Source organism: Aquila chrysaetos, chromosome 9, assembly GCF_900496995.4.
Source record: "Aquila chrysaetos chrysaetos chromosome 9, bAquChr1.4, whole genome shotgun sequence".
Taxonomy (NCBI): Eukaryota; Metazoa; Chordata; class Aves; order Accipitriformes; family Accipitridae; genus Aquila; species Aquila chrysaetos.
The window spans coordinates 22,382,902-22,406,852 of NC_044012.1; the positions used below are offsets into that span (position 1 = coordinate 22,382,902).

Below are 23,951 nucleotides of genomic sequence, written 5' to 3' on the forward strand. Positions count from 1 at the left end.
GGAAACCAATTTCTTTCTGACCTGCCAATGTTATAAAGGTGATTGGTATGGTGAAATCCAGCAGCAGGACGTGTCACCTTCTAGCTGTGTAATGAGGCTGTGAAATGGCCAGCTGAGAAGTGGCAGGTAGTTGGCTCAAGCTTGTTAGTGTGGGCCTCTGTTGGGAGAGACTTTCCGGAGGCTGTGTGTTTCCACCACCACCCTTCTGTGGGTGCTAGTGCTTCCGTCTGTGCAGTCAGCTCAGCTGGGGACTTGCACACCTTATGGAAACAGTGGCGTGCACATGGAGGGATGGGATCTGTCCTGTCTTTGGCTTAAGCTGTGTGTGGAACTAGTCTCATGCCCCTGCAGGGTTCTGTCATGTTTTATTTGTGCATCTCAGCCTGCAGTTTATCAGTCTACTGCAGACTTGTCCTGTGAAAACTCTTGGGTTTTCAGTCCTTGTAACCCCAAAGTAGTGGTGTCATGTCACATCAGCTTGGGGAAGAGCAGAGTAACCATCTGAACCCCAAAGATGTATTTGGGGGGTGAAGGGTGGCTAGGAGAAGAAGATAAATGTGATTCTTTTAGAAAGAACGGATTTCCAAGACTGTGGTTCTCTCTCATCTCTTCAGTTTGGTCCATAGGCCTCCATTTCTAGGACACATGCAAATCAACAGTGAAATTGGAGAGCTTGAAGCAAGTAGGTCACACTTGTCCTAGACTGCCTGGCTCCACGCCAGCTGGAGGGCACAGCGGTCTGCCTGAACGGTATCCTCACACGCGCTGGAGCCCTGTTTTCTGTCGAACGTATCTGTAGCAATACCTAGTGAGGACTAAACTCTTGATCCAGGGCTGGATGGTGTGGAATAAACTAAGACTGGAAAAGCTGGCTGGTTGTTTTTGAGTTTTGAAGAGTATTTCCAGGGTTGCTCTTTGTAGCCCTCACTGCCCAGAAGGGGAATGTTGCTTTTAGTCAGCTCAGGAGTGGATTGCTAAAGGCTTGCTGTCCTAAATGCCTTTTCAGTGTAAAGACATCCACCTCTCCCAGACTCTCTCTTCTTCCCTCTTTCTTCATGCAGATGACAGGTGATGAAATATATGGAAGTGTACTGAGCATGCAGTTGAGCCACTGTGGGGTGAAGCGTGTCTGTCTTCCCGTTGTCTAACCACAGGATGGCTAGATGCACCAAAGCAAAGGCCTGCCTGAGCAGAGCTGTAGGCTCTTGCCTCCAACAAATGGATGTTGGGGAGCATGTCCTCTGTGCACCAGGCTTATGCTGAGTGCAGTGTGTGCTTTTGTTTTCATAGTCCCAAGAATCTTTTTTCTCCCCCAGAGGCCGCCTTTGCTTTATGGTGTTAGGTACTGAGTGCTCCTTTTGCTGAGAGAAGAGCAGGAGAGGCTGTGCTACCCTTCTCTCTTCCATTTTATTGCTGTGGTCCTGGAATTTGGGCCCCAAAAGGCTGGAGCTAGGCTTCTCTTTCAGCTTAACCAATGTGTCCTCTCTTGTGTAGAGAAGTTGCATTGCTACCAGAGCTAGACTACCTCTAAGAGTGCTTTTGGCACCTCGGTCTGTGGTGGAGCTCATGTTGTTCTCCTGGGTGTAGGGGGAATGGGACAGATCCTTTCCTCTGCAGCTCCTTTGCTGTACAACCAAGCAAGGAGAGGCCGCTTGTTGGTCCTGAAGTGTGGCTGTGCTTAGATCCATCTTGAACTCTAGGAATGGTTCAGTCCGAACACCGAACTCGGTGGCTGTGGAAGCCAAGCCATAATGTGGTAGGGACCTTTCGAAAGCACAATGACGATGCTTTCTGTCTCCTGGTGTCTAGGAGCCCTTTGTGAAAAGCTGACCCTTGCTTGCAGGGACTGTGTGGAAGGACTGGCCCTGTCCCCAAGAGCTTTCATCTGCCAGATGAGGCAGAGTGTATGGGAATGGTGAGACCTGAGGAGGGTATAGACCATTCCTGTCCTGTGAATGCTGGCTGCTCGTGCAGCAACAGAGCAGTAGCCAAAAGGCTGTCCTGCTAATCTCAGGGCTTTGTCCTGTGTCCTGCAGTGTAACCACTGGCTGTGGCTGGTTAATCAGCTGTCCTGTTAAAACAAGCTCAAGGAAAACATTATTTATTGGAAGAAAGATGGCACTTCCACGGCCTGCTAAATCACGGTGGCAAGCAAACACTGTGGTCTCTGGCTTCCTGCAGGGTTCAGCAGAGGCTCTTTGCTGTTTGTTCTGGCTTCCTTTATCGGGTAGAGACCTGCTCCATAGCTTTTCCGAGCTAAACTTCAAGCAGCAGCTGAGGTCAGCTTCTCAGCACTGGTGGAGCTTCAGCCCTTGTTTGGGTCCTGCCCCTCGTTAGAAGATGATGGTGTCTGGGTTTCCTGGCAAGTATTGCTGCTCGGCAGCCTGTCAGTGCTTTTGTCTTGTTGTTTTTCCTCTGCTGTCGGCTCCTGCAGTGTGAGACTGCTTTCTGCCCTGTTTCTCTTAGCTTCTGAATGATTTGTTGCCTCTCCTTTAAACTGCTGTGCTAGGTGCTGGGCCGATGTCCTATTAGTGTACTGGACCTCTGAGGTTACAGCCATGACTTAGTGTGGTCTGCTTTTAGAGAGGGGGGAAAAAGGGTACATAGGGGTGAACTTACTGGAGATGCAGGCAGATTAGAAGGGGTTACCTCACATTTTGGAAGGATCAGGAGAGGGCTACCTGGTTGAGGGGCTCCAAAGGACCCAAGGCCTGGCTGTGCTGGGTTTGAAGCTCTGAGAAGGGTGAGTTCAACCCCAGGAACAGCTGGGCTAGGAACACAGGCTGCTGTTTGGTGCTGAGGACATCTCAAACAGAGAGGTGAAGAGCTAGAGGTGAGACACTGATGGGAGAAAGGGCCAAAGGTGACACTTCTCTGTGTCCAGCTGTGGCCCAGAGGAATTTGCTGCCTGACAGCAAAGGTGGCACATCACTGCTGGTGGTGTGCAACCACAGAAAAGGTCTTAAATTCTGTGGGGAATGCAGGGTCTCGGCGTGCTTTTTAGGTGAAATTTCAGAGAATCCGCTTTAGGAGTGTCTGAGGTGGCTATAAACAGACCAAACAGACAGCAACAAGCCAAATGGTAATGGCTGCAGTCTTCTGAAGGGAGATGTGGGCGATGTAGCTGATCTGCAGACTGCTGTGTAATCCCTCAGCTACTTTACTGCCTCAGGCCTGGGAGCTGGCAAACGATATTTTAATTTTTATATATGCAGTGATGGCCCCATGTGCTTTGGAGTGAGATGTCGGGGTTACAGCAGATAATTGTGTGAAAACACCAGTTCAGCTCAGAAGTTGTGAAAGCTAATTCCATGCCTGTGTGTGAGAAGACAAATCGGTCCTTGCCTGGAAGTGCTTGAGCCCTTAACTTGATTCAGAGCTCTGCAATGCAGTTACAGGAGGATGCTGAAGAAGGAAGGGGTAGAATTATGAGCTGGTGGGGTCATGTGTCACTTTGAGTAGAGCTTACAGGACAGACTCTGATGACTGACAGATGTCTGAAAGACTGAGTAATGGATTGATTCCTTGTTATGACTAAGAAAACTTGCAGGAGAGGATAATAGTATTACTGTGGATCTGAAGTATCTCAAGAAAATGTCATCTGAAATGTCGAGGTGTGGTGTTGGCACAGCGGTGTGTTGAATTAAGCTTCAGTTGTGTTTATGCGTCATGTACAGCCAGCTGCATCAAAGCCAGAGGGCCTGATCCGAGAGTTGAAAGGAGGTGGCTGTAAGTACATGTCATGGTGATCTCAAGTGCTACCCTACTTGAGTACTCAGCAGAAAAAGGCTGTCGTTCTGACAAGCTGTTGTGTTCTTGCACGAGGCAGCTTTCTGGGAACTGTGACCTGGCCATAATTTACTAGCTTTTGCAGGGTAGGAGAGAGAACCAAAGTGTTGTGGTAATTCAAGTGCTCCTTTGCCAAATGCTGGCTCAGTCTGTTTCTTAAAGTGTGTGAACTGCTTGGAAAAATGCCCAAACAGGCAAACTTACCTCTCAAAAGCAATGGCTGAGTTGAGGCTGTGTGCTGCTGTTAGTCAGCATCTGGAGGAGCTCATTGGGTGTGGCTGGGCTCTAGGTGCAGGTCTCTCCTTTTCAGCAGGCAGCTGGGGAAGAGGCACGGCAGAAGACTCACAGCCAGCATCTCATCGATATGCAGTGTGTGGGATCTCTGGCAGCCGCCCCTGCTGAGGTGCTGCTGTTGCTGCCAGAGGCAGACTCCAGCTCATTCTGAACTTGTGTTAGGAAATAGGAACTTGAACTTTGGGAGAGCTTGGGGCTTGCTCAGCAGTGGGTCCACTTACTAGTCACCGTGCTACTGGGACAGCTCTTCTGGCAGGGGATTTGTAAAACCACGGGATTAGTCCGTTCTTAATTGAGAAGCCTGACATGTGAATAGTCCTACTAAAAAGTCCCAAACCCCCTTGGCTGAGGCTTGGTGACTGGCCCAGCGGCTGGAGGAGGACAGGCTCACGTAAGGCTCTGGTACGCCATGGGATGCATTGAGTCAGGGTTTATAAATCTGGTCCAATTTTTGGAAAATATGTTCCGTTCTCTCTGCTTGGATGTGAAGAGATTCACAAGAGTTTAGTTCCTGCAGTCTGTGGCTGGCCTTCCCCATAAAAATTAATTCCAAGTGTTATATAAACATGGCCCTTATTCCAGTTGCAACATAATGTTGTGCTGGCTCTTGTGCTGTGGAGTTGGGGGGGCAACCCCCTCATCGAGCAGGACAAAATGCTCTGGCCAAGCAGCTCATGGGAGCTGTTGAGGGAGAGGCTGCAAGGCACAGCGTGCAGCTTGTGTGGCTCTGGTCTAAATGTGATGCAGCTCTGACCTCCTGGAAGTGCATGGTACAGCAAAGTCTACTTTTTGTGTCACTGGGTCTCTAGCATCAAGTGACCTGATAGCAAGGTGGCTTCTTGCAGCCTTAAAACTAAGAGTGGAGTTGCAGGTCATGTTGACACCAAAAGGAACTGATGATTTTGGAGTAGCAGAATTGGAGTTGAGGAAACAAGCTGAAAGCTTTGGAAGCTTCCCTACTGAAGTAACATGTGGTAGGATATGCAATAGCTGCTTCCTCTCCAAGGGCCTGTATAGCTGCAAAATAACATCACATGCCTTTTTGAGTAGGCTTAGTTTTCATTAGAGCTCTGCACAATTACAAAGAACTGAAAGTAGGGGATACATGAATGTACCTACTGCAGTCCCCTATGCCTTCCCTTGCAGTCTGATTTTATGGGTGCAATACTCTTACCAGGACCCTTTCTCTCGTATTCATTGAGCAACTGCTAAATTTTGCTCTGTGCCATTTCTAGTCTCTGCTAAAAGTAAACTAGTAAAGCCCTGATTGGACAGTGGAACTTAATTTCTACTCGGACTCCAAAGCTCATCATCCAAGAGCTTTCAAAAGAGGGACTGAAACCCATTAAGATGTAATTCTGGTAGATTTCCCCTCTGTAACTGTATCTTAGCTTTCAAAAATCAAGCAATTGCAAAACAGATGGGTGAGAACTCTGCATGCAGGGTGCTGCTTGTGAGCTGGGCTTTTTGTAGGGTTTAGGAAGTGATTACCGTCAATAACAATCCTATGCAGGCTGCGTGGAGGTGAGGGGCACTCTGACTTTTGGCATGATCTGATGTTTGACTTTGTGGCAAGGTTCATGTTGAAAACTCCATTGTCTGAGTTATCCAAACCAAGTCTTCCCACCTCGAAAGTGTGAGCATAAGCTCATAATGTTTTGGTAGAATAAAACACAACTGTTTAGCCGCAGCATAGTCTGGGGACCAGAGATCTAGGTTAAATTTCTGCTTTGCTTCAGCCATGATGCATGTTGTTTGGCAAGTAGCTCTCTTTGCTGCATCCAGGATTCCTTACTAAAAGCAAGAGTACCACCAATCGCTGCTGTAAATCACTGAGAAGCATGACAAACTGAGCACTATTTAAGTTTCTGGCCTTTTTTTCCCCTCCCTATAACCACCATCTGTTTCCTGTGAGACTTAGTGGTAACGTCTTTGTAACTAAAAGGGCTCGGTCAAAAACATCTTTGCTAGACACCCTTGGAAATACCCAGAAGAGTTAAAGTCAGCTTGAAAGCTGTTTGACCCTTCCACCCCTCAGGCTGAGGACAGTATCACACTGTACAGTACAAGCTCAGTTTGGAGCCTGATGTGGAGGATGCTCTCCAGCTCGTGCCTGTAGCTGGCTATAATGTCAAAAGATCCATCTCAAGCTAGGCTGAGTCCTTGCTCTGACCTCGGTGCTGTGGATGCTTGTGCCATAATGCTGAGGACTCGTATGGTTCAGTGGAAGGGAAAGACAGCCTCAGTGCTCCTGCTTCAAAGAAACCAGGGAGAAATTTCTTTTTGTTTTGTTTTCTCTGGATGGTGTGTTCACATCTGGTTTGACTAAATTCTTCCAGCTACTCTCCTTTCCCTATAAAGGGTCTTGAATCCTGGGAGGGTGCTTGCCTAACTGGCCCTCTGAGGTAAAGCTGAAGGGAGATGAACATTGTGTACCAGTGCAACTAGTAGAGTTTTGAGGAGTAGGATTATATGACGTTCCTCAGTTCTGGATTCAGTTTTTCCATAGAGACACTTAAATGCTTTTGGCTCAAATAGGGCTTTTATCTTGACAGAGCTCAGCATGTTGTGGTTGCTTGTTGGCCAGGACTACAGCTTGGTTGGGCACCTGACCTGCAGCAAGGGTAACAGAGGAAACAAAGGTTTCCTCTGCTTGAAACTGGAGGAGGGGAAGGCTTCTGAGCATGTTCCTCTGTCCTGGGCAGGGGTTGCCTACCATATGAGATGGATTTAAATGGCCTTCCTCTTCACCAGCCCCTCTCTACCTCTTAATGCCTGACTTCTCATTACCAGTGCAATTGGCTGGACTGACTTAATGATGTAATACCTAGCTGCTTTATAATTTCAAGGTTGTGTCTTTTTGGCTTTGAAAGCTTTTCAGATGCTTCCACATCACCAGTATTTGAGGAAACTTGCTTGTGGGTGCAGATAGGTTCTTGGTCGTGGTTGCTTCAGAGAAGCCTGCAACCAGAGTCCTTTTGGCTAGAAGAAGTGTTTAGGTTGTGGTTTTTTTTTTTTTTTTTTTTTTTTTTTCCCCCCTAGATTTCTAGGAAATACTTCCTAGAAAATCGGTAACCTTCCACCTTGGTCAAGCACAGTGGACAGTTGGCACAGGTGTGTGTTCAGTCACACAGATAGCATCACAGTTTCCTCTTTAAGATGAGGCAAGGCTGGTATGGTGAAACACTGATCTTTTCCTGCATTTGGATTGTCCATGATAAAAATGAGCACAAATATAAGTGTATCACTTAACACATGGGTTTTGTCTGGGTGATCTTTCAGGATCTTTCCTTTCTTTTCAGACTTGAAACTGCACCTCCAGAGCACAGACTATGGGAACTTCCTGGCCAATGAAGCCTCCCCACTCACAGTCTCCGTCATAGACGACAAGCTGAAGGAGAAGATGGTGGTGGAGTTTCGTCACATGAGAAACCATGCGTATGAGCCGCTAGCAAGTTTTCTGGACTTCATCACGTGAGTACCAGCTGTTCGTGAACAGCATTTGAAACTTTGGTGTTCTTCCAGACTTGAGGGCTCTCAGACCAGCTTTCTGCACTCAGCCCTGTAGCTGCTATGTTTTCTGCAGTTTCTTGAATGGAACTGCTTTGGTTGTATCTGGAGGTCTCAAACCAACAGCACTGTATCACTATGTTGTTAAAGGCTCCTGCTCCCAGGGTGTGCATGCTTCATTGGCACAAATACTTAGCTGCCTTCCATTGCAGAATTGGTTCAGTCTCTACTAGAGCTGTCATTTACCCTTGTCCCTGGTGTAAAATGTTCCTGGATTTTTTAAAATGTGAGCCTGCTGCAAAACATATGCCTGCCAGGTTTGTGCATGACAGCAGTTGCCTGCTAGTTCTGACCCACTGAGGTCGATCATCCTTTGTCAGGGCTGCTGTGATCCTGCCATCCCACCCTAGAGGCTGTACTGGTTCAGGGAGTTGAGGTGGCCAAAAGTTGAACAACTTTTCACTTTTGGGGTTAATCTTTGACTGATTTGTTTTTCTCAGCCAGCTCAGTGGGATCCAACAAACACCAGCACTAGGGGAAGGGAGGGCCTAGAATGTGCAGCAGGGAAGGACAGGGCTGCAGCAGCCTTAGCATGTCTTCGTCAGTGCATGAGAAGAGGCAGGGTGTGTGCAATTCCACAGCAGGTTCAGCTGATGTGAAAAGCTTGAAATAGCACAGTGTTCTTGCAAGTATCTGCTAGTGATTTTGCACAACCCTTTGCTTCCCTGTGTGCTGCTCTTGTTTTAGTCAGTAATAAAATGAAATTGCTAACCTTGGTGAATTACCAGTTGTGCTCGTTTGCATCTGAAACATGGAAGTAAAATTGCCTTTTTTCCTTTCCTTAGTCTGCATTCCTATGAGCTCTAGTTTGGCTTGCAAACTGCATAGCCAGTGGCCTTCTCTAACCAGTAAGGAGAGATCTCATGGACAAAAGTGAATTTCTGGTTCAGTAGAACCTGACGTTAACTTGCATCTCTGAGAAGATGATTGTACTCTGTTCTCGAGTCGGATAGCTGATACATCAGCATTCCTTTATCTGATACAGTGAGCTTGGGCTCATTGCAGGCACTGTGGCAAGCAGAGTTTAATCTTGCATTTTTGGCAGTTGTGTGTGCGTTATCTTGCTTACCACCTAGAGATTTTTGAATGATTCAGGCTGACATTTGTGGTCAATTCAAAGATTTTTAAATTTTGGCCTGTGGCATCTCCTGCATGTGCAAATACTGATTAAAGACCTGTCTTTCTGCTACATTTCTTCCTGTTCTGTTCTTTCCATGTCTGGACAGTACCACACTCTCGTTATTCTAACCCAGTGGCTCATATCTATTATTTTCTGGGTCACTGTGCTAAAGCTGCCTGTCTTTTAAGCCTTTCCTATTTTCTAAGAAGTAGTTTTTTCTTATGTGCCTGTAAACTCATGGAGTTTTCGTATTTGGCTCCAAATATGGAGCAAGACATGGCAAGTCATCAGTAAGACATTATGAAGCCCCCATTTTGCAGCAGTGTTTGCAATGGATGAAGCAGTTTTCTAGCTCATCATCTTAGTTGTATGGAGCAATCTCTTCTATTCCCTCAAACTTAAGTTAACCTTCAAAACACCTCTTTGCCCATCTTGAATTTGCTGTAAAGACATCAGTACTGTTTGAGCCTGGCAATATTAGGTAGTTTGTCCTCCACTGATGCTTTTCCTTTGCTGCCCTACAGGTTTATGGAGATGTCTAGTCTCTATGGCAGTATTGTAGTAATCACTAATGGTCTCTTCTTTTAGCTTCTGTCATATCTGTTTAAAGGCAATAGTTTGGACAAGACACATGAGTATCTTGCAGACTTTAAAACTTTGCTGTTCCCTAACAGTCTCACTTTGAAAACCGATGTGTGGAAAAGATGAACTGAAAGGTCTCAGACCACGGCTGCCCTGATGACACACTGCATGACTTGGTAGGAAGGCTGTGAATGGCTGTGGAAATCCAGTTTCCTGTTACACCAGTCCTGTTGACCTTTATCCAGTGTCTACATCCAGCTTGAGTTGTGCAGAAGACCTTAAACATCTCATGTAATCTGATAGGCTGGTTCTTGCCAGCTGTTGGAATGACTTAATTTTAAAACTGGTGTTTTGCCCCCAACTTGATTTAACTTTGATCTTGTTCTGCTTCTGTCTCTGATTTTGACGAGTTCTCTATAGCAAAACATGATTCTGTGCAGATTATCTGTATCTCTTGCCTACTGTGTAATCTCTTCTTGAATATATTGGTCCCATTTGGCACAGGATGTTTCTTCCTTGAGTTGTCTTCACTCTCATCTCTTTTCCTTTTTACCCACAAGATTTCCTTTAATGCCACTGGGTCTGCACTCATCACACCAATGGAGTATTGATGGAATAGAGAAGGTGTTATCAGCTTCAGCTGGTCCAAGGTGGGAGTCACCATCAGTGTATTAGAAGTCTGTAGTGTCATTAGAAGTTATTAGATCAAGTTAAAACAGGAGAATGAGGACAGTGAAATACAAGGAGTTTGGAGAGGGTGCTGGTTTTGCCCAGTGGGTCTTAATATCATCTGTTGATAATCCTAATATACTTAGTGATTGGGCTAGTAGAAAAGAAGGTAGACTAGATGCGACTTCTTGGCTTGCCTTTCAGGCTGTGTTTTGTTCCCTGAAACTGTCCCATGGGTTGTAGTAGGCCTTGGTTTGGGACGGGACAGAAGTTTCAAGGATTATTGTCCTGCTGACAGTGTGAATCTTCCCATGCACTTCCCAAACAGCTGGAGTGGAGAATAGCTCTGTTCAAAGGCTGGCAGTTCATACTTGTGCCAGTAGCCTTCATCTAACCCAGGCTTGTATATAGGCAGCATCATAGAAATGTTCAGCCAAATGACGTTGGTGGTGCTGGGGATGTTGTGCCTGTGCACACAGAGGTACTGTGTCATCCTGCCTACCTGGGTGACACTGGGACAAGCCTGTGCCACTTGATCTTCCACTCTGGCTGGGCACACAGATAGGCATAATGGCGTGATTTATCTTTGCCTTTTGAACATGGCTATTTCCCTTTCCTTTCTTTTAGGGTAGTTAATGAAACTTGAGCAGGAAATGGTAAAGACCATTCCTGGTAGACAGCTCTGGGCCAACAAGGCACCAGGTGGTCAGAAGAAGAAATTGTACTCAACTGAATGTGTCCATGTGCTAAAATTGTACAAGCTGAATTGAAATAGAAAATGGTAGAAAGATATGGAAAGTTTGAGCAGGGCTGGCTTCTGCAGGAGGGAAGCTTGAGTTCACTGTGATGCTCTTGAGAGAGGGGCATTGAGTTGTAAACAGATTTTTAAAATCGAGTGGCATTGTAGGAGGTGTGTCTGGCTTAAAATGGAAGGAAATGTTTTGTAGCGTGTCTGGTTCAGCTCTGAAACTCACTGCTGCCAGATGCCTTTGTATGTACTTACATTTTTGGCCTCCTTAGAAATACTGGATAATCTCACACAAGACAGACCTATCAAGCCCCATTAAACACTTGGGTACCATCTCACTGAGAGTGGCCAGGGTGTAGATGACTGGTGCAAGGAAGTGGATCAAGCATTTAAAAAACAAGTCAGGCTTTCTCCTTCATGAATGTCCTGCTGGACCTCTGGGGTGGTTTTGAGTTGATCAGCAGGTGACTGTTGTGCTTGTTTTTGGAGGGTGCTCAGATCTTAACCCAGGGCACGCTGCTGAGAAGATCTGGGGAACTGTCTGATCGTAGGAGCAGCTGTAGTCCTTGTCCCCTCTGCTCCAGAGCCAACCTGTCAAAAGCCATGCATTTGTCCCTACGTGGGATTATGCTCTGTCATTTCTCTTGCCTCTTCCAAGTGGGCCATGAATTAGGTGAGGTGACAGGAAGGAGAAGCAGCAACGGAGACAGCATGGGGGCTCTGGAGCACCAGGAGGATGTGCGTTCCTGGTGTGCTCTCCTTGCCCATCTCCAGGGAGATGAGGCAGTGCTGGCTGTGACTTGCCGGAAGGTGGCACTCCAGCCCTGCGGCTGCCTGTCCCCAGGTGCACACCGTGCCATAGGTAAGGATGGTCACCTATGGACGTGGGCAGGAGTTAGCTTGTCTCCTGAGCTTAGGGGAAAGGACAGTGTTTAAAAGCACACAAGCAAAACTGACCCAAGAATGCAGCTAGGCAGCAACCCCAAAGCAAGGTCGTTGTTCCCCAAGTCACTTGCTGCCACTGATTTTTTTGTTTGGGTTTTTTTTTTTTTTTTTGTTCTGTTGCACTCCTTTCCTGGCACCATGCTGACGCTTTCCTGGCTCCGATCCTCTACAGGAACTCTTCTGTGGCAAGTGTTGCATTGTTAGTACCAAAATATTGAGGAAGTTGGCAGATTTCCATTTTGTTTCTTCAAGTGGTGGCTGTAGCTGGCGGCCTCTGCCACTGCGTATTGTGGCAAGGAAAAGCTCAACTTGTTGAGCCTGCCATGGTCTCTATAAAACACCTGCTAGCTCTGCATTTTGCTAGGCAGCTCCTTGTTGGAAGACTGCTGGTGCTTCCCTGTGTCTTTCGGCCAACCCCAGTAGGTTCTGACTGATAGGCACAAGTTGGCTGCGAACATCTCTGCTCCAAAACAAACAATTGACTGTTTGGCTGAGGGAATGCAGTGATGTTCTGTAGGGCAGCAACAAACAGGTATTAAGTGTACTTGAAACAGCAAAACCCACTTCCTGAATTCAACAAGCACATATTGACTTGTGGGATGGAAGTGGGTTTTAGGTTCTTCTTGGTGATGTGCTGCCCTGCCTTTCTGTAAAGCCTTTGTTCTTTGTGTTAGCCTGACATGGTGCCATGTCCTGTCTCTCCTTCCTTCCACTGTTCCTGTATATGGTTTAGATAGGATTCTTTATCGTGGTGTTGCTCCTGCCTCTGGCCTGCTGTAGCCTGGTCAGATTGTCACCTTCAGTATTTTTCCAGGGAGCGGAAATAGGGTTTGGTTTTGGGTTGGTATTTTTTTTTTTTTTTTTTTGGTGTCCTTGCTTCAGCACAGTCTCTTCCCTGCTCTGGAAAGTCTGGTTTCACAGCAGCCTGACGTGAGGACTCTGGCAGCTGTTGGGCCCCTTGAGCCCTTGCAGCAAGCTGATGGGCAGAGAAGGGTTCGATCTTGTGTTCAGGTGGAGGAGCTGCTGGTAATGGTGCAGAAACTGAGTCTGCTGTAGGAGTGAGGTCTGGGGGCGAGCTGGGTCTAAACACATTTTCCAAATCCATGATCAAGGCTGTCATCAGGGGACAGACTTAGGTTGCCTTTTGTCTTTACCTTACCAGTCTGCTAGGGCTGGAAACCAGGTTCTTTGTTGCCCTGAGGATGCAGCTAGGAACTTGGCTTTCAGTATGTTTTTGTGGTCACAAGATGTGTTTTTGATGAGGTTGCGTATACCTCTTCCCCTTGCGCATGCCTTTTCTTAGCTGACACTTCCTTCTATTACCTTCTCCCTGACCCAGTCCTGCTCTGCCTCTCCCCTGCACTGGATAGATCTAGTTTCTGCTGCACGACACTGAGTTCAAACTTAATCTTGCAGCAGTGGTTTTTCTGGAGCCAAATTGTTTCAATTGCTACTTGAGCTGAAGAGCAATAATCCTCTTCTCTGGAGTAGGAAGTTGCCCGTTTTATTCTAAATGTACTGGAGTGTGCATCCTGGCATAACTGCAGAGGTTACAGAATATGACTATGTCCTTTTGAAGTCCTTTCTCGCAGAAGAAAAAGCTCCAAATTCTTTACATTAGACACTTGCAGTTTATTTGGGCAAATGCAACAATCTGAAGGATCTTTCCTAATGCTGCTGTGGTTAAAACTGCTCTATACTATTTTTCAATTAGTTGTTGACTCCTTGGTGGCAAATTACTGTAGTGGCTGGGGATCCTGCAATAAAAGGTTTATGAGCCTTTTCTGGCAGAGACGGTTTTGGCAGAGAAGCACAGGTTTCTGACAAACAGCTTCCCTGTTTGCAGGGAGTGCAAAGTTGAACTGATAAGCCAAGTTCTTGGAGGGATTATGCAATGTTCAAAATAAGAGGGCACATAACTAATGGTATGGAAATGATCACAGACTTGCATCCCCTGGATGGTAGCATCAGAACTGCATCTGTTCTCCTGCATACCGGAAGGACACAGATCTCATACCAGTTTCCCAGAACCAATGTCTATGAAAACAGACTGGGTTGCGTGCCCAAGTGGTGGCCATGGAAGTCATCTTTCAAAACAGTGTGACTGCGGGTGCCCTCATTAGAAAGGGAGACTTTGAAAGGTGGGTTTCACTGTGTGTTACACTGAGGGGATGCTTTTTTTCCCCAAACCTCTAGTGCCTGGAAAACACTTCATTTGGCCAGTGGATTTGAACTGGAGCAGCATAATCCTCCTCCTACTGACCAGCACTGTTCTTCGCTTGGAAGGTGTTAGCATGGTGCCTAGCAAACACAGTGAGCCACGGTAATGATCAGAAGAGCTAGCAAAATGTTATTGGTGGCAGTAAAGATGTAGCAAAAAGTGAGTGATGAGCTCCAGATATAAGCCCATGTTTCACTAAGAGAAATCTTTAATGAAACTCTGCAGCCCTGAGAAGGAGCTTGAGCATGCAAGCTGTGGGAGATCAGGTGAGAACGTGTCGCCCCTGGATAACATCCCTGTCCACGCTGATGCTGTTTCATCCAGAGGCAGTGTGTGGACTGAGCTATGTCCTTGGGTTTTGTTTAAAGCTGAATCCCTCTGGTGATTCTGCAGCTCGCAGAAACAGTCCTTGCACTTCCCTCGTGTTCCTTCTTGCAATCTTTCCCTCTACAGGCTGAACAGCATGTCTGTTAAAGACATAAAACAGGGAGGGAGGGAGCGTGTTAGGAGGTTATCAATGCTCCTCTGATCAATTTATGCGTGGTTGCAACTTCTCCAGAGGACTGCCTGCGTGCAGTGCCTTTCAGTTGGAAGAACGTTCACTGAGCACTTCTGTTCCCATGTAACATGCTTCACTCCTTGATTGAAACCTTTCTCAAAGTTTCTGGCTCTGGACTTTAGCTGCCTTCGTTTTCCTTTTACCTTTCCATAGATTTGCCTCACCTGATACTCTAGAGTGGCAAAGTTTAGCCCAGAGAAGGCCTGGAGGCAAAGGGCACTGCCTCTGAAGGCTTCTTGGGGGCATCTTGGCTCCTAGTCCCCTCTCCCAGATCTGTTCTGTATGGTAGTTTGAAGTCTAGCAAATACTTACGTAGAGCTTTGCGTAAGTACCACAATATTTAGAGGCTGAGCTAAATCTTGTGTCTACCCCATATGGCTTACTGCATGTCAAGTGGGATGATGATTTTTCTTGTCTTCTGCTGGCAGTTGGTTTGTATGCACAGTAATGTTCTTCATGTTAGCTGGGTCCAGACCATGCATTCACTGAGAAGTGGGTAAAGGCTTTTAGGCCATTAAACTCATTCAGCTTTCTTAGCTACTAGAGGCAGTTTTGGGGATAATGTGAGATTATGCAGTGCAGCCTTTCCTCTTATTTTATATCCTTGAAATATTTTTTTTTGTTTTGGTTTTTTTTTTTTTTTTTAGTGCTTTACGTGTAAGGAAGGTAAGAAAACAGTTTATGCAAGTTTGCCTTTTTCCAGCTGGTCTGTGTGAAAGCAGCACAATTAGATGTTTCTGGTCAATATTTAAAATGTAATTAGTGCTGAAGTCTGCTCAGCACAGCGTAGAGTGCCAGGGCTCAGCCTCGTGTATGAGCACAGCGTTTCTCAAGCTTTGAGGCATCAAGTTTAGGCAGCCAGAGATTCTTGCATGAGGCTGCGAGGTGTTCAAAACATTCCCTTGTGTTTCAAGGGGTTTGTACTCATCTAGAACACAATGTTATATTCATAAAGCCTCAAAATTAAAAGTACTTTATCTAGCTTTTTTCTTGTTAGTCTTTAATGCAGCTACCACTGTATGACTGCTTATAAGTTACCAGATGATACCACTGGAAAACTGAGGTCAGTATCCCAAGAGACCTAGACTCACTAGAAGATGGTAAAAACCATGCAGAGATGCAGCTAAATATAGATTAATGCTGAGAACATTCCTGGATACTTGGATTTGAAAGGCTGCCACAGCCTCTGTAGTATTGTGAAGTTATAACTCTTTGCTGTGAAATGGTCTCATTGATCTAAGTTTAGCAGGGCACCCACTAATTGGCTGACTGCCCTTGGTTTGTGGTAGCAACCATGAAATTCTCAGCTTTCTCTTTGGCAGGTTCATGAACCTACCACTTAGGTGTAGTTTTTTATTGGTGTGACTCCAGGAAAGACAGCGTGCAAAGATAGGAAGAGATCTGCACGCTTTGAGCCGAGACCGTCACATGCTGCATCTACTCTTGCTGTTCCCTGGACTGCCTGAGCTTCAGCTGCAGACAAGGGGTAAAACGGCTCCCGGCCAGAAGCTGCTGGTCTGACTTGTTCTAGTCTGAGCTGAAAAACTGATTTAAGGATTTGACTCAGTTGATCCACTGTCAGTTACTCAAACAAGCCTCAGTGAGGCACTGAGGTCTTCCTGGTGTGCAACATCCCTCTCCTTTCCAGTTCAGGACAGCTGTACAGTTATTTATTAATGATCTTAAAATGACACTCCAGATACAAGTATCTCAGCTGTTGGCCCTATTCTTAGTGTCAGCTACTGCTCTTTTGTGCTTTGAAGTCTGTGCGTTGCTTTCCCCCATGACTGCTTTCCATTTGGAGCTTGAGAGAGGTGTGACAAGTGGCTCTGTGTACCAGCACCTTTGCTCAGGTCTTGAACACAGTGGGATATAGAGATGCGTCTGTGTACTTATGCACAAACCCAAGGGAAGCAGCAGTACAACTAGCCCAAAACTTTTTCCTTAGGTTACTTCCCGCACCAGCCCCTGAGTATATGAACTGGAGGAGCTGCAAGAGGGAAGTACTAGATGCTAGAGTGACTGTAGTCAAAACAACTTCATCATCATTTAAAGCTGTCTCTAGAATATATGCCAAGTTCAGAGCATTGCTCTGATCCCACTGGAGATTTCCTTTTTTCGTCCCAAAATAAACACATGCTTCTACAGTAATCTGAGTAACTGCCCAATGCAGTCACATAGGGACTTTTGCCTTGCTAGCATTAGTCTGCATTAAAGCCTAATGCTGGTTTTGGAAATCATTAAAGTTGCTTGAGCAATGCAATACATTAACCCATCCCAGCAAAACCCCCAAGCCACAGCCCAGTTCTTCCCTGCTATGCACTTCTGCATCAGCCCGATGCTCTCTGCATTTGTCGTTGACACGGAGGGCTGTCCTCATGACCCCTTGCAGAGCAGCTGTTAAGCTACAGTTTGGCCAGGCTTTCAGAGGATTCCTGAGAAACGCAGGTCATGCACTGTTCCGTCATTAGTCATGCTTTGTGACCACTTGCAGTATTGTTTACGGTTTCTTTAGTATCCTGGAGCAGAAAGCAGTATAAAACCAACCTATCTGCTGTAGGACTATGACTCTTTATGATTAGGTTAGTAAGCAGGGAAGGAAGAAGCCCTAACTGTCTTGAGGGCTATGCCCGAGTGCCTTCAGGCCAAGTTGTAAATGCCCTATGTGATGAGCTTTCATGCATTTTATGTGCTCCCCTGCTAAAAAGCCTTTCCCAGCATTCAGCAGACTGTTGCAATCTTTCTTGCATGTCTCATTTATCTGTGGCTGTACTTAAGTAACTCCAAAAGGAGGAAGACATACATTGTACATGGCTTTTGCATGTGTGCTCTCCTCTTTGATTCTGCTTGATAGCTATCCACGGATGACTATCCCACAATTAGCTTCTGGGGCCTGGCTCTCCTCTGTTTTCTCAGAGAGGTCTCTGCTGTGCCTGTCTGAGACCATACCTCCCAAAATCAGCAGTGAGAATGATCTCTCTGACCTGCTGCTGCTGGAAGGAACATTTCCCCGCCCCGCGCCCCACACACATCTTTTTGGCTTCTCTAGGTATATCCTGTCCTGGCTTTGTTCTCTTTATGTGAGTGTCGTCCAGTGCATATTGTGCTGAACTGGGTGTCACTGGAGGAGCGAAGATACTGGCCCCAGTTGTCTCAGACTTCAGGAACCCATAAGCCAACATCTTTCTCCTGCTGTGAATGATATTTCTGTGCTTGCTGACTCTTTCCTGTCCTTTAATAAGAAATTCTACTCTTCTGTGAGACATTACTGATGCTTCTCAGTATCAACCAGAATTGTATTTCTGTGAATGTGAATTTCTAGAATATACCACGCCTCAGTTCAGTGGGCGACAGGAAGAGCGAGGCAGGGTGTAACTGTGCATGTGAAATTCTGACTGAACATCTACTCTTTTTGTGTCCATCTCCCTGTGTGGGTGGCTAGCAGCTCAAAGCAGGAGTGTAAAACGCGTTGTTGCCCCAGGGAGTCTTGCTATGGTCTTTGTGGAGGCAAGGTTGGGGGCTTGAGATAAGGTGCCATTTTACTACTTAATTAAAGCCCTGCCACCCCGTGTCACTGGCTGTAGCTTATGTAGAGCCTCCATGTAGTGCTTTCTCTTCTGAACTCCTACTGAGCACTCCCAGTAAGCTAGTGCAGAGGCTTGTCCTCACCAAGGAGCTTGTCAGTCGTTCTACCTGTCTCCAGTCTCCCACCAGACCATCCTATGTCTTAATCTCTTTTCCATGCCAAGCAGGCTGCAGTAGGACTATGGTGTTGCAAGTGACCAACTACTCCTGTTTCCTGATGTGTCCCGTAGTCTGGTTCTCTTATTAACTGCGCTGAGAGCTAGTGAAGGTTAAAATGTTCTTGGAGGGGTCTGAGCATGCATTAACCATGAAAACTGAAACATTTGAAGCTGGTCAGAGCCTAATAGGAGATGAGGATGATGACAAAAGCTGCTCTATTAAACAAGTAGTTGGAGGTTCCTAGGAAAACTGCTGCCACTGTAATAAATCTAATCCTTTGGGCCTGGGAGGAAATGCCAGCGTTGCCAGGACCTCTGCTACGGTCTTAGTACGGCTGTGCTAATGGAGGCAGATGCGTTCTTGTTGGGACCTGGCACAGGAAAGCAAGTGTTACCCCTTCCACAGATGAGAAAAGGCTTTTCCAGCTGCCCTGACACTAGAAGACTTGCCTCATAGTCATGACTAACTAAGCTGTGACTCTTTTTACTGGGATGAAGCAAGGATTGAATGTGAATAAGCATGGTCTGGGCTTGCTTGAAGGAAATGGGAACTATCAGGAAAGATTAGGTAGTGGTGCTGGTGTCTGTCTGGCCTCAGCAGGCATAAGACGACCTTTGTCCTGCTGCAGCTCTCTTGTTATTGTAAAGGTTTGAAATGCTGTTGCAGTGGAAAATGGAATAAGAAATTTCCCCTGTATCTTGTGCATGGTAACTCTTTCTCCTGCAGGGATGAATCTTTCTCTGACAGCAAGATTTAAGTAGTCTTGACAGGTAAGGTACTCTTTCAAACAGTTGGTGCTGGGCCTCCTTAGAGGCCTTGGCATTTGGTCTATAGACTGTGCATTTCCCCAGACTTCCCTGAAGGATGAGGAAACAAGCAAGTTGAGGGGTATAAATGACATGAGGAGAGCCATGCTTTGCACTCTGGTAGTGGAAGCCAGCTGGGTTGTCTTTCCTGGGACCATCAGTCTGAAAGCAGGAGCTTCTCATGTGTGAAGAGGGTCAGACTTGGGCTGCTCTCCCCAAACCTGGCTGTAGCTTTCATGCTTAGCTGGACTGGGAGGGCATGGATTTACCAGGAACCACCTGCTTACTGCAAGGGACTTACCCTCAGTTCTCATAAACAGGCCTTTCTTGCTGTCCTGGAGATTGCAATCATCTCCATGGTGAGAGCTGCACAAACGGAAGGGAGGATAATGACCTTGCGGATTAAAGGGCAAAAGGAGGTTTCCTGCTACATGAAGCTTGTGCTGATTGCCCCAATTCGAGATTGAATGTCCCTGGAAAGGCAGGCTGCAAACACAGAAAGGCTGTCTGCAAAAATAGTAGGGCCAGCAGGTGTGTTACCCAGCCCTGCAGTGTGGAGAGAAAAAGGCAGCACCTGTTTGAGGAACTAAGGTGTGGATTTGTTCGTGGACATGCCCTTTGAGCATATTTGGGAGGCAGTAAGCCCATCTAATAAAAACTGCCAAAATCTGCCTTTAACTGGCTCTGCTTACCTGCCTTTGATGTGGTTCAAAGGGAAACGGGGCTGCACTATGTCCTCCTTGTTAGCTTAGAAATACAAAGATCAGCAGCATCCCTATGCCTGTCTGAAACGTGTGCAGAGCCTTGCTGTCCCTGCCCTTACCCCAGTCCCGGTGTGCTGGCCTTAAGTTCCCTTTCTTCAGTACTCAAAGTACACGTAGGAAGTCTGAACCTCAACAGAGCTCCAACTCCAGACATGCACAGCTCCTTCTGCCATTCTAGTTCAGGCCTGCTCTCATTTGTTTTAGAGCAGCTCCTGCCAAGGAACTTCTTCATGTCTTTTCCATCATCTAACTTTTTAGAGTTAGAGCTCTAGCAGTGAGAGCAAGGGAGTGTAAAATCCCAAATATCCTGCTCTTCCAGCATCTGTGCCCCTTCCCTGTGGTGTTGAGGGATGTTAGCAAAGGCATCTTCTGCTGACTGAAAAAAAAATAACTCGTCTTGCTTGATGTTTTTCAGGTGCTCAGCTTGGTTGGCTTATGGCTCAGCTGGTGGTGAAGGTGCCTAGAGCAGCACTCCTGTTCTTGCTGGGGAGACTTCTCCTCTCAGCCCCTTGTATTTACATGATGCCTTGATCCCTTACTTGGAAAAGGCCACCAGCCTGCCTTGTATTCCTAGTCTTCAGGCCAGCTGTGTCTCCCTTCTCTGGCTAGACTGGTAGAACTGGGAGGTGATCTTGCCCCTCTCCTCAGCACTGGTGGAGGCCTCATCTGGAGTGCTGTGCCCAGTTCTGTGCTTCTCAGTACAAGAGAAACACAGGTGTTCTGGAGAGAAGGGCACAAAGGGCTTATGTTGGTGGAACTTGTGCTGAGTGCCGTGGTTCCAGATGGAATGTCCCATTACTGCAGTGCCAAAGACTGAATCTGCTAATCCTGTATAACATAAGTGGAAAACTTGGTTAGGGATGTCATAACATGGGCTAATGCAAAGAAGTTTGTAGCTTTTGATGGTAGAGGTGTGAAAACCCTTGTGTGTAGTTTTGTGAGGGTGTGAGTGAAGGTCGTGCTAAAGCTGCCAGCCCTGTTGTTTTTGGAAGGGAGCGGGGCTGCAGAAACGTGACCCTTTCTTCATAGTCTTGGCAAGATGGGGCAGTGCTGATGGCACTGAAGCTGAGCTTGAGTCAGGCTATCTGCAGATTCTCCTTTGCTGGTGTCCTACCACATACACTTCTGCACATGCTCTCTACAGAGCATGGCAGTGCGAGGAGAGCAGTGGGAATGCTGGAAGGACAAATGTTCCCAGCTACCTTGTGGGAGGGTGTGGGGAAGCTGGAGCCAGGCTCCTCTTGGAGGTGTGTGGGGTTAGGATGAGAGACAGTAGACAAATAGCTGTGAGGGAAATTCTGATTAGCTGTTAGGAAAAGACTTTTCATTGTGAGTGTGGTTGGACACTGAAGCAGAGCCCCAGGGAGGTTGTGAGATATATATCCTTGCAAGTAATTCAAAGTTCAGCTCGACAAAGCCCTGAGCAGCTGGAGCTGGCCATGCTTGGAGCAAGACATTGGGCCAGAGACCTCCAGCAGTCCCTTCCAATCTAATACTCTTCAATGGTAGATAGGAGATGCCCAGATGATGTGGTTCAGCTGTGGCATATATCACAGCCTGGGACTATGCTTGACTCCCTTTGCATAGGCTGGCATGATAAGGAGTCATTAAGGAGGCACCTTACTAGTTCTTCATGGGAAGGGTGCATCTTTCTGGAGATGTTCACAGGGACTGAAGATGTGTGCCTGTCTGGTGCTGGTTTTTGTATTATTTGTATTGTGACAGGCTTCCTCTTGCATTTCCTCAGGTACAGCTACATGATTGACAACGTTATTCTGCTGATCACTGGGACTCTGCACCAGCGTTCAATCTCCGAACTGGTGCCCAAGTGCCATCCTCTGGGAAGTTTTGAGCAGATGGAAGCTGTGAATATTGCTCAGACACCTGCGGAGCTCTACAATGCAATCCTGGTGGACACTCCCCTGGGTGAGTGGAGCCTTTCAAAATACCTCTCAGCTGTGTGTGGAGCAGATGTCCCTTCCTCCCCCAGTCTAACTAGGTCCAACTAAGCCTAAGTTGTGCTCCAGGAAGACAAAGCGGTGGGTAACACGCAGATGTGGGTGTACTGCCTGTGGTGACTGGGCTTGAGTTCATGTTTATGCCTGTCCTATGCCAGTTTTTCCTCTGGAGGATCAGCTAGCTCTCTGTACCGTTCAACAAATGTCTAAACTGGCACACTGGTAGTGCAGACTGCTGGGGAGTTTGGTTTGTGTGAGCCAGGCCTTGAGCTGTTATGGCAATGCAGGTGTAGTTAGATCTGATCTGCTAGATATGTCCATTTACCAGCTCTTCTGGGAATCGTCACCTGAAATTAGGGAGGAAGAAGAAAGTTTGAGAGGTCTTAGACAATATGATCTTTTCAATAATTGTCATGGAACACATGGCACATGTGCTTCCTTACTGAAGGGCTATTGGGTCCTCTGCTGGAATGAGTCACTTAATTTCCAGCACTTTTAGTTGGACCATTGGGCAGTTTCTTGTAGGCAATTTTTGTAGATAATTATAGAGATCTGCAAATGCCCAGTCTTGTTCTGAGACTGATAAAATCAGCTCTAGATCAAGGAAAGCTCTTTATATTAAAACAACAAAACGCAAAAACACCCCCCCCTCCAAAAAAAAAAACCAGCAAACCCGAACCAACCAACACCAGCAAAAAAAAGTAACCTCCAAAAGCCTTTTTAAACTCATTGTGTAGCAGGATCCTGCACTGTCTCAGGGTTACAGGCCTTGACCAGGAGGCACATAACGCTAAAACCAAGTGTCTTACGAACAGCTAGTCAGACAGATGCGTTCTTCAAAGATAAAAGGTGTAGGAAGTGGTTCTGGAGAAAATATGGAAGTCTTTTTGCAGTAGTAGGAAAGGTAGTCACAGGAGACTTGCTAGTTTAGCCTCTGTGGGCAAAACCATAATGAGGTATGCCTGAGTCAGTGATTAATCATTCTTTTGGGGTTGCTAGAAAGAACAAAACACTCTAAATCATCATATTGTCTTTGATAGAAATAGTTGGTTTTGGAACTGAAAGTGCTTTTGCAAATGCTCTGTGTAATAATGGGGCAAGTGAAGTAGTTGTCATGGAAAAATGACTTGCCAGATAGAGCCCAGCAAGGGAGGGAAAACATGTCTCAGGAGATCTGGGTTGCAAGGTAGGGCAACAACTCATCAAGAGAACCAAGGCTCTGCATGCAGCTGAGTTGAGCCTGCTGTAGGGATGATGTGTGGGAAGAAAATTCTCCGCATGAGTAAGCAGGAACCTTCCCATTTTGGGAATAAGATAGAACAGAGTATTTCAAAGATACTAGCTCTTAAAGCTTCCAGCTATGTATGGGGTGAAAATGCCCCGTTACACTGGTGAGGTGGTTCTGGAGAACGTGGCTGGCAGTTGAGGGTCTTTGCCTCTTGCGTTCATGTACTTGTATGTGCGTCAGTTTTGCCTGCTTCTGCCCTGGCTAGGCTGACTTCTTCAGACCTTTGCCCTGGCCATGCCCTTGAGGCTGTGTACCATCTAGTGTGGCATTTCTTCAGCAGGAGAACATGGGGAGTAGCTGTGTTGCCTAAACAAGCAGGCATGCAGGCTCCAGTTGTTTAACTTGCACTCTTTCCAGTGACCACACGCAAAGAAACAGCAGCTCTATCTCCTAAAAGTACTTGAGTAGCTACGTGGCTTGGTAGGAATGCCTAACCCCAAATGGCTTTCATAGGTTAGCAGGGCAAAATAAGACTTGCTGTTAGCCTAATTTGGGATATTGGAGGGCCAAGAACTGAAATAGCTGTGTTCTCATTCCTCTGCTACTCTGAAGTAGCCACTGCTTAGCTATCTAGGCTAGCCAGCGGGTCCTGCAGTGAAAACCAGTCCTGGCACACTCTGTTTTCATTTTTGCCAACCATAGGGAGCAGTGCTCCTCCAGCTACGTGGCATTGGTCTCTGATGCTGTTGCAAAAAAACCTCGGGGGGGGTTAATGCCTGTTTGGGACTCTCTAGACCCACAGTGCGGCTGCTGTCCATGCCAGGGAGCTCATGCTATAAAAGTAGTGCACAGCAAAAATGTGATCCTGAATTGTGCCTGGTTTGTTGCACAAAGCAGAGCACTGGTCAGTTCTGAGCATGAGTGCAGTGTCCTTTACGCACAGCTAGACTGTGT

The 23,951-nt window shown here is 46.6% G+C and overlaps 1 protein-coding gene across 2 annotated transcripts in view; it reads left to right on the forward strand.

The window, feature by feature from the left end:
* The window catches only part of ATP6V0D1 (ATPase H+ transporting V0 subunit d1), a 35,922-nt gene that overhangs the window by 3,282 nt on the left and 8,689 nt on the right, over positions 1–23,951 (forward strand). For both annotated transcript variants that reach the window (XM_030025027.1, XM_041126033.1), the window contains exons 2-3: positions 7,386–7,557; positions 21,559–21,737. In XM_030025027.1, coding sequence (XP_029880887.1) covers positions 7,386–7,557; positions 21,559–21,737 — 351 coding nt within the window. The remainder of the gene's footprint in view (positions 1–7,385; positions 7,558–21,558; positions 21,738–23,951) is intronic.